This window comes from Doryrhamphus excisus, linkage group LG14 (genome assembly GCF_037039965.1).
Source record: "Doryrhamphus excisus strain RoL-2023G ecotype Guam linkage group LG14, RoL_Dexc_Guam_v1.1, whole genome shotgun sequence".
Lineage (NCBI taxonomy): Eukaryota > Metazoa > Chordata > Actinopteri > Syngnathiformes > Syngnathidae > Doryrhamphus > Doryrhamphus excisus.
The window spans coordinates 13,407,362-13,417,359 of record NC_136370.1 but is presented as its reverse complement, the minus strand read 5'-3'; the positions used below and the strand labels follow the sequence as shown (position 1 = coordinate 13,417,359).

Genomic DNA, 9,998 nt, shown 5'->3' with positions numbered 1-9,998 from the left:
GAGTGTTGGCGCACCACAGGGCTCCTCTTCTCTGTCACAGAGTTGCACGGTCACAGTACGTCGGCACGTGTACGCTGGTGACGCCTGCACGTCAACCTTCTTACCAGCGTCTGTCAGAGGACATTCTTGCAAATTAAAGCTTTACAAAACCAATAGGTTTTTTCATACATGAAAACATAAACATTAGATCATGCTATTAGACGTGTTTTTCACGTAACATCAGTTAGATCATTATATATGATGTAATAACGTCATTACATAATACTTGTTACATATACGTACCTCATTTATATTGTTTTCGATTTTTAGATAATTAAAAAAAAGGGAAACTATTGAATCACCTGCATTAATGTTTTTTTTAACTACAAGCATACTAAATGCTTTTACATACTGCTTACAATGAGGCTACAATACATTGTACAAATAAAAGAATGAGTGAGAATCAGAAAACCTAGTTTATTACCAGATGCAACACACAGAGGGGACAAGGATGCAACAACTGACACAACATATCCCAAAATATAACAAATAAATGAGCAAATAGGCAAATAATATATTTCTGGTCAAAGAGGTGTATATGTCATTTATTGTGGTTGTATTTTGCCGTGATATTGAAGTGCACTCACTGAGATAACTTTATATTATTGCTTTTATTAAAGAGAAAACAGTACAACAGTACAATATAAGTATCTTATGTGCATATAAGTATCTTATGTGTACAGCTATAAATATTATATAATAAAGACTGCAAAACAAGTCAAAAAATATTTTCGTATTATCAGTTCATATCGTCACTGTGTCAAAATTAACTGTTTTGTCCCTCCAGACTTGCCATACCTCCAAGGCACGTGCGCGTGCACGTGTCCTTCAAATAAAATAAATGCCACTCACTATAGAATACGTTATAAACTATTCACTGTTCGGTTCAAGGTGTTACTGAAGCTGATATTTTGCCCCCCAAAAGTGTAGTAATTGTCATGTGAACGTGCAGAGGGGCGGGTCTTCCGTTCAGGTACGGAAGTAGGGGGTTGTCTGTGGTTGAAGCGCCACAGGTGAGCGACAGTTGAAGGGAAGTCGTCGCCCACATATGCGAATTGTTGTTTAAATGTTCTCATAAATGTCAGCAGAGAGACTTGTAGTGTGAAATGACATAAGAGAAGAGGACGTCAATGATGGTGAACATGGGTATGTTTGCTTTGTTTCACTTGAAATGGCAGCGACGTGCTCGTAAACTTTAGGCGTGGTCTCCACGTACGGTGCTAGACCATGAGACATCTGGGTTGTTTACTAAGAGGCACATATATTAACTCATGTGTTGTACATCATCATGTGGTCATCTTTTTATTGAGTTAATTCAGTTTTCAATGAAATTATAAGGGAAGCACGCTCTCCCAAAAGCATATGATAAAGTCACACAACACAACTCTAATCAGTCTAATGCGAATGTAGTAACTAGAGCACTGCTTCTCAAAGTAGTATGAGAAGGCACTGGGATATTTGACATTTGTGGTTCGTTGGTTCCAGACCCAGGCGTGATAAGTGAATTTCGGCGAAGTAGGATTATATTTTCGTATAAAACAATGTTTATGACCTCCCAAAGCCAGGTGGACAGGTGTGGACAGGAAGTGACGTCAGAGTTGATCTGTAGCTGGATTACGACTGCAACCGTAGACTGTGTTATTATTGTGATAATTATTATGCTATTACTATTGTACCTGTTTTGAGATAATTCAAACCTGCAATAAAAGCTTATTTTTCCGCTGATCAAGTCTGGTGCTTGTGTGTTTCACCCACTGACACCTAGTGGTCGGTGTACAGTACTGCATGTCCCAATTTGAAATTCAATGCATGTGTGTGTGTGTAATTTAATTAATTTTGCAATTTTATAATGAAAAATGCTTCATTTAGTATTATATTTAGAAAATACATATACCGTGCGCTGTGTTATACATATTTTTTTTTGACAAAAATCATTTTACCACAACTGCAATTTTGAGTACAGCTCTTGGATTAGAGCTCTTTAGATTACATAGGTGTACCTAATGTTCTGGCTTGCAGTTTTTTTTACATGCAAATGTAAATAGCCACACACAATACACTAATAATGTTATGACCCCAAACACTGTCAGTATGTCGGCATAGTTGAACAAGCAGCAGGTAAAAAGCACAACCTGACCCCTCAGTGAAGATGTAGAGTAGAACACCACACCCAAACCTTTTGTTCGCTTTGTTGAAAGAGGGGGGTAGTGGGGGGGTTACATGTCATCTGTGGTAGGAAATGACAACACAAGAAAAAATGTAATATTGTGCAGATTATAGTTGCTCGATCATTTTATAAACATATGCTCAGAGGTGTTGCGTTTTAATGGATATAGCCCACTTTTTGGTAGAACTGTTGAAACCATGAACCACAGCATTTATTGTGTGATTAATTTATTTATCACCCCAGGTCTGGTACCGCCAAAGTTTTCTTGTGACACCCTTACTTAATAGTTTCTGTTGTGCAGGAGTGTGCTGCGCCAGCCTCAAAGACAACAAAACCCTGATGAAGATGGGCTTGGGGCTGGTGCTGGTGGGCCATGTCAATTTCCTCCTCGGGGCGCTGGTGCACGGTGCTGTGCTCAGGCACATTAACGTGCACACCGAGGCCCGCATCATGGTGTATGCCATCTCTAATGTCATTGCCATTGTGGCCGGACTAATGGTAAGATACCATGGCTTCATTCATGTATTAATTATGTGCTAGTTCATCCTTTAATAAGCAACTGTTCCTGAATGGTTAAAAGTAAATACTGTAAGTGTGTCTTCTGCTCCTCAGGGAATTATTGGTGGAATAATTGCCATTGTCCTTTCCAAAAACAAGAAAAACAGGATCCTGGTGAGCCATGTTTATCTCACATTTGAAAAGCCTTTATATCTGTTATTTGCATGCTCCTGTCTGAACTTGCCTTGAGTGTAACAAAACAGAGCGGATCATGTACAGAACAACCTCCAACGTCATTGGGGCTGGTCAATCTCTTAATTCTTTCCATTAAAAAAAAGGATTTGTGTAAAATACATTATGCATATTATATTTAATAATTAATAGTCTGCCTCCTACAGTCAAGCCACGTTAAAACATGCAAAATTCTGCCTGATATTGATTACACTGTTGTGCTGTGGCTGCAGAAGTGGGTCCTGCTGGTGTTCAGCTTCGTGGCAGGGCTCTTGGCTGTCGCCTCCACCTTGGGGCTGCTGGCTTCTGTGGTCACCGCTATTATTCATAAAGGACGGATCCTGCTGACACATTGCACTCTTCTCAAGGGTGATCTTGGATCTTCCAGTATAACCTATGAATGCCCCTTTGACCCCACCCGCATCTATGTGAGTACATCAGTACGTCTTACAAAAAAAATGTTGATCAATTATACATAATCTTATTTTCCCCTGACAGAGCACCACAATTATTCTGTGGGTGCCACTCATCTTGATGTCCGTGGTGGAAATGGTGTTTTCATTCCGCTGCTTCGCTGCCTGTACATCGTTCCTCTATCTTTGTCCATGCAGGCGAAGGCCCACTCTGGCAAAGAGGGTAAGCTTCTTGCTCACTGCCATCACCACAGAACTGCACTATTTACGTACCTGCCATAACCTACAATAGTGTAGTTTTTCCAAAATCTTTAGGTGCCAATTAGGGCTAAATCCTGCGAAAGCAAACCCTATTTTCTTTCTTTTGTAATCCAATACTGAAATCAACCTCTTGCTCCGATAAATTACTTTGCATGTTGTAACACAAATGTCACTTGCAGCAATATTAATCTATATTAATTAAATAAGTTTCATGATTTCAGGAACAATAGTTCACAAATGATTGGGTGTTTTAAGGGGGAAAATGTAACATTGTTTGTCATTTTGTTAAATTGTCAAAGTGTGTGTTTGACTTTTATCGTGTTTCAGGTCCGCATCCAGAGGGCTGTTGAAATTCCCAAATCACCTCCATCAGAGCAGCCGACTGAGCTCGACACTGAAGCCGCAGAGCAGGATGAGCTACTGGACAGCAACGCTGTACCGGAGCAGAGCCACTGGCTATGAGCATGTTAAACCTAATGAGATAGGTTGGAAACTGGACTTTTTAAATCTAGGACTTGAGCCACCAAATGCAAAGTCTTATTTTCCTACATATGCAAAAAAAAAAAAAGACTTGTTTAAGCACTGCCATTTTATATACTGATCAGATTGTGTATTAAAATTGTTAATACAGCAGTCACTTTTTCCACTTACAGAACAATGCTATATTACCTTTGTAGGTATTTTATTGGTATTAAAGGTTTGTGACTTAAATTAAATTAAAGCATATTTATTTAGAAAGGTTCTCCTTATAAGTGAAAGTATTTGAAGTCCATTCTAAATGGAATTCTATCTAAAATCTGCCATTTAGAATAACTAAATAGTGCTAACATCTGAAATACAATATACTCAAAGAGACTCAAGCAGAGAAGACCACTGACACAGAAGTATTATAGAAAAGTATCTATTATACAAACATGCATGAACGCAGAGGCACGGGACAGTGGGACTGAAAGAAAATGATATATATAAAAAAACAAAGGGGTAGCCAAAAGAATCTGATTTAAATAAATTAAATCTGTCAGATACATAGAGATACATACAGAACCATACATGTGCTAAGCCATTTTAACAGTTGCCTGACATAGGAAATGCAAACAGTGAAGCATAAAAAATTTGGGTGAGGATGAGCAGTTTACAAAAAAAGAAAATAAAACAATACTCAAAACATTTATTCTGACTTCAGTCCATAAACAGTAATATTGGAAAGGTGTCCTAAGAAAGAAATGTTTCCTGTCCCATTTCATATCCTATACCACAAAGCCCCCCCCCCAAATTCCCAAAATAAAAGAATCTTGCTTTAAGATCGTTTCTGCCCAGCATTGGCATCATTAGGTGCAGACGACCTTAAGGTGTCTTCGACTCCTCTTTCGGCCTAAAGGAGCAGTATGTGGCATGATTAACTATTGCTTGGACAACATGGATGTTAAGTGTGTTTTTCTCACTTTGATGTGTCCATTTTCTCCTCCTCTGGGGCCTTCTCTTCTTCTTTCACTTCTGTGAAACAGATTTGCAACTAAGCCATTTAAAGCAGTGACAACAAATGCTGTGCTCATACTTGAGACATTTTCCAAAGGGAACGTATTTACTGATGTGACTGTACAGGTGCACTTCAGCTCTGAAAGTGTCTTAAAATACGTATTTCATCGATTGTACATGTGGACACTCTAAGGTAACACAAGCACCAAACTGTATTTCACTCATTGTAAATAAAACACGAATAAAATAAAAATATGATAAGACGTGATGTTATTTCAAAGATGAATAATGGCTGCAGAGTTGCAAAGATGAATTGGTTATCCAATTGACAACTATTTTGGCCTGTCCAGTGCAGGCCATATCCTCTTGCTCGTGCTTCACAACCATCAAACAAGACACCACCCCTTCCCTCAGAGCAGATGAGCTAGTGGTTCAATTTGCAGTAGAGCGTTTGTGATGTCAGTTGATTGTTTATACTTCTCTACTTCAATGTCGGTGTCTGAGAAATGATGTTTTTGCAAATGGCTGGAAAGCACATAGTTAGAGCTCACATACACATGGCAGTTGGTTAATATTTTGCATTACGTTGGTTGTGTGCACGCTATTGCAAAAACAGGCTGCTGTTGACCAAACCACGGCAAAACACCACCAGCAAACTGAGTTGTCCTCTCTGCAAGGAACCACCTTGCTCCTCCCACATCCACACCCACAGTCAGGACACAAGCCATGTTCAAAGACATTTGCAAATCACACAACGCCTTACAAGTTGTATGTAACCAGAGGACCAGCTGTAATAGCTACTGAGCAGCATCAAAGTGTCTAGCAGAAAGTAAGAAAACAGCAGTTGTAGCAGCGTTTAACGTGAAGAAGTGAGTGACCAGTGAGAGTTTGAACTGAAGCATCAAATGAGACAAAACACAAGCCAGCTGAATGAGTGAGATGAGAACAAAAACAAAAAAATGAATAAATACCTTTTGTTTCCTCCTCACCTTTCTTCTCCTTTTCTTCAGCCTCTTTCTCCCCCTCAGTCTTAGCTCGCTTGGCCTTCTTGAAGTTGGCTGTGTTTCGGCGGCCACCTTCACCTTCATCCTCGGAGTCGGAGAACTCCTCCTCACAAGCTATCCTCTTGTCATGAGCACGAACTGAATATGAACAAGGCGGTGTTTTTTTTAATCTTGACATATCAAACAAATGATAAATAGCTGAATGGATTCATGTTCAGCTTTGGTCATGTCAATCAAGACTGAAAGGTTTTTACTGGAGATGCGTTTGTTGGCGTCCTCCTCCTCCTCATCTCCACTGTCCTCCTGTACGGCGTCTTCTGGAATGGCCTGCATCTGTACCCCTGGAGCGTGGGGCAGCATGCGCAGGTTCTCAAACAAACGCTGCCTAAAAGTACAACACGCGTCACAAGTTCACCTTCACATTTTGTACAGCCTCGCTCTCACTGCAGTTTTTCATATTAAAAAAAGAGATATGCAACATGAAATAAAAATGTTACACAACAAAGAAAAATAGCTATTTTTACTAAGAAAGGATGCAAACATACTTAATCTTCTCCAGGTAGTCATTGGTGTTCTGGTTGGTCATATTGGATGGGCTGATGTGCAGCTTGAAGTCTGGTCCAAAGTACTCAAAGTAGTCATTGTATGGGAGTTCTAAATGGATGCAAAACCACACAAAATACTCATCAGCATATGCATTTATTTTGTATGAGGTAGTAAAAATATTTTTGTTCATGATTTTTTTATTTGTATTTTCAATACTTATATTTAATCATTTATTACCGTTTTATAAACTATTAATGTATTTTGTGTACAGTGTGAGTGACTTAGGAGTTGTTTGTAACCTGAGGACCACCTATACACCTTAATGAACTTAACTGGTGATCAGCGGCTCTGTGCTTGACATTTAAAATCATGCATAACAAGAAAACAACACCTAAACAAAAGATTCACCATTAGGAATGGATGTATCGAGTGCGACGGCAGTCTCGTACGTCCAGCAGCGTGCTACATTTCGGATAGTGTAGCCGCCTCCTCCCAGCATCAGCAGGGGCAGGTTGAAGCTTTTCATGTACTCCACACACTTGGCATGGCCTGAGCAAACATCACAGGGCTGTTAGATAAAACTGATCATTAAAGCATCGCATAAGATAAATGTTTCAGGTACCTTTAATAGTGAGGTTGAAGCAGCCCAGTCTATCCCCCGACAGAGAGTCGGCTCCACACTGCAGAACCACCGCACTGGGCTGATACATCTCCATCACCTTAGCCATGATCTGCACGTGACAATACCCCTTGCTTGAAAAGGCTTCTTTCAATCAAATATCTGTTTTAATTTACTCACAGGCTTGAATATGGCTTCATAAGACTCATCATCAATTCCGTCTCGCAGTGGGTAATTCACAGCATAATATTTGCCCTTCCCAGCCCCAATGTCCTGCAGAAAGGGGGTGAAAGGGTCACTATACATGGCAATTTAGACACTAGTGAATTGTACTTGTCCGGCACATACTCTCAGGTCTCCAGTGCCTGGGAAGTACTCTCCATACTTGTGGAAAGACACAGTCATGACACGGTCCGTGGTGTAGAACGCTTCCTCCACACCATCTCCATGATGGATGTCAATGTCTATGTATAGTACTCTCTGGTGGTACCTGATGAAATACAGCGGGCTTTACTTCAGATGGACATACGGTATGAAGCTATTAACTTACATGTGTGGTTAGCAAAGACACTTAAATGGGGGGACTAAATGTGCAGCCGTTACTGTATACACCAAAAACTTGCAGCTGATAAAGTCACTACTGGTGTACCACACTGCTTCATGTCAAAAAATACAGACTTGATCACCAGCTATTATTTTATATTTACTCATCTCACAACAGGCGCAATAATATAACAATAAAAAGTAATAATAGTCGTCTTCATAACAATAGCAACACGGGCTACTGTTGTAGCTGTACTACAACTAAAACACAACTCTGGATCCCCGACATTACCACCTGTTCATATGTCCATAAGACATTTATTGAAACAAACCGCATGAGTCATAATTATGCCTTAAACAGCTTATTTGTCTGATTATACCCACTATATTTGATAACATAAGTGTAAATGTGACTATGGTAAAAATCATATTGAGACAGTCATAAACAGGTTTTCTATGCTCTGACTACACAAATATTGTGTTTATTAATACCGAATCCAACTTTGTGTAAATTTGCTTATTGTGAATTAACCGCGATAAACGAGGGATTGCTGTAAGTATGGAAACCTGTGTGCTCACTTCAGTAATTCCAGTATGGCCAGCACAATGTCATTGACGTAGCAAAATCCTGAGGCCTCAGACTTTTTGGCGTGATGCAGGCCACCTGCCCAGTTGATTGCTATGTCCGTCTGCTGTTTGTTCAGCTTCACGGCTCCGGCTGAAGCAGGGGCAGAAGATGAAAATTAGCAACCTGGTTCCACCAAGGTTAATAACTGTTGCCGTCCAGTGGGACATTACATCTTACCGACAGAGCCTCCCCCTGAGAGCTGGCAGAACTCAAATAAACCGTCAAACACCGGACAATCTTCTCCTACATTGACTGAAAAAAGGCAACGAATGAGCAATCACTCACAAACTTGAGATATCTACATCGAATGTGCGACTCAACTTACAGCGCTGCATTTGTTTGCTGTACTCTGACATGTTGTCTGGACGGATGGAGCGCAGAAATTTGATGTAGTCATCACTGTGGTACTTGGTCATCTCCTCACCACTGGCTTTGTGTGGACGCTGCAATGTAAGAATACAATTAGCTCTCAACACTTGCAAGTCCAAAAGAATTGCAACGTAGTTACCGCAAACAACATACATATATCTCCATCTTTCTGTAGAGGCCATAGTTGAGCAACAAGTTGTGAGTCATGCGAATGCGGTGGGGCTTCATGGGATGACCCTGGCCATAGTAATAATTTCCAACATCGCCTGAAATGAGAACAGTCAAAATAACCTCGATTGAAACATCATCGTAAAGTAGACACGGCAAACACTCACATTCCCGTGCACAGCAGTGACGCGTGTCGACGAAAATGAGGAAATCCACGCAACTCGCTTCTGTAGTTTCACATTTAAAAATACTTCATAAGAACGAATCTCGTCGATTATGGAACAATATTCGGTATAATAGAGCTGAAGAGAGAATCAAATTTGTGCAAGTAGCCTTTAATTTAGATTAGAAATGTGATTCACTGCTTGCTAGCTTGAGGTGCAATGATGTGCGATTTTAATGCTAGCTACAGGTTAATTGTGTTGACAATGACCCATATCGTCGTTGTTTGCGCGCAAGCAGTAAAGTTCATTGGTAGAAGAGATAAAATATACTCGACAGACGCATATGATGCATACAGAGCCATTTTATAAAGACTACATTACTACCACTAGGGTAAGTGTTGTGTTGTGCATCCAGGCACAATAGTAGCAGCTGTAGCTTTAAGCTAGCTACGCTAGCTAGCGTGCGTGATTAGCGACTGGAGAAATTAATGAAACCTTTGTTGGCGACATACGGCGGATTTGGTAAATTGCTGCAACTATTGCTCAAAATACACGCACACCATGGAACTCACCGTCATAGTAGTAGCAAACTTTTTTCTTTGTTCCTTGACTAAGCGCCATTTTAGTCCTTTTTGGTTGGTTTTCACTGCTCACCCGCGGGAGACTACAGTGACGAGAGGCGGACCGCAATTTTGTATGGCGTTCAAATGGACTGGCTGCAACCCTTGCAGCCTCCACCAGAGGGCGGCGATTTCAGTTGCCACTTTCTTCTTCGTCGCTGATTTTTGCACAAAGGAAATCACCCAGGAAAATGTGCAGTGTCTGCAACAGTGTAATATATATTAAACATAAACCCAAAAATATACACTATT

The 9,998-nt window shown here is 40.3% G+C and overlaps 2 protein-coding genes across 3 annotated transcripts; one reads left to right on the top strand and one right to left on the bottom strand.

Moving 5' to 3' along the window:
• Positions 1-1,004: 1,004 nt before the first annotated feature.
• On the top strand, positions 1,005-4,641 carry tmem54a (transmembrane protein 54a). Its single transcript, XM_058090355.2, has 6 exons — positions 1,005-1,185; positions 2,508-2,704; positions 2,819-2,878; positions 3,169-3,363; positions 3,434-3,571; positions 3,937-4,641. Exons 1-6 carry the CDS (start codon positions 1,170-1,172, stop codon positions 4,069-4,071), a joined length of 741 nt encoding a protein of 246 aa, XP_057946338.2. The 5' UTR covers positions 1,005-1,169; the 3' UTR covers positions 4,072-4,641.
• A 10-nt stretch (positions 4,642-4,651) lies between these two features.
• LOC131140172 (putative histone deacetylase 1-B) lies at positions 4,652-9,865 on the bottom strand. Of its 2 annotated transcripts, none has more exons than XM_058090352.2 (14): positions 9,699-9,865; positions 8,948-9,060; positions 8,751-8,868; positions 8,603-8,677; positions 8,377-8,515; positions 7,603-7,744; positions 7,435-7,527; positions 7,258-7,366; positions 7,044-7,184; positions 6,635-6,743; positions 6,344-6,474; positions 6,057-6,227; positions 5,052-5,103; positions 4,652-4,981 (listed from the first exon to the last, which is right to left on the bottom strand). In XM_058090352.2, the coding sequence occupies exons 1-14, from the start codon at positions 9,745-9,747 to the stop codon at positions 4,954-4,956; spliced, it is 1,470 nt and encodes a 489-aa protein (XP_057946335.1). In that variant the 5' UTR covers positions 9,748-9,865; the 3' UTR covers positions 4,652-4,953. The 2 variants fall into 2 exon arrangements, with proteins under 2 accessions (XP_057946335.1, XP_057946336.1); XM_058090353.2 differs by having other exon boundaries at positions 6,075-6,227.
• Positions 9,866-9,998: the final 133 nt, after the last annotated feature.

Excerpts from the sequence above, each read along its gene's own strand:
- tmem54a (XM_058090355.2), top strand. Across the intron at positions 2,705-2,818 it reads CCATTGTGGCCGGACTAATG|GGAATTATTGGTGGAATAAT; the intron begins GTAAGATACCAT and ends TCTGCTCCTCAG. Across the intron at positions 3,364-3,433 it reads TTGACCCCACCCGCATCTAT|AGCACCACAATTATTCTGTG; the intron begins GTGAGTACATCA and ends TTCCCCTGACAG.
- LOC131140172 (XM_058090352.2), bottom strand. The coding sequence starts at position 9,747 with ATGGCGCTTAGTCAAGGAACAAAGAAAAAAGTTTGCTACTACTATGAC. Across the intron at positions 7,745-8,376 it reads GCCATACTGGAATTACTGAA|GTACCACCAGAGAGTACTAT; the intron begins GTGAGCACACAG and ends GTATTTCATCAG. Across the intron at positions 6,744-7,043 it reads CGATACATCCATTCCTAATG|AACTCCCATACAATGACTAC; the intron begins GTGAATCTTTTG and ends GCATCCATTTAG.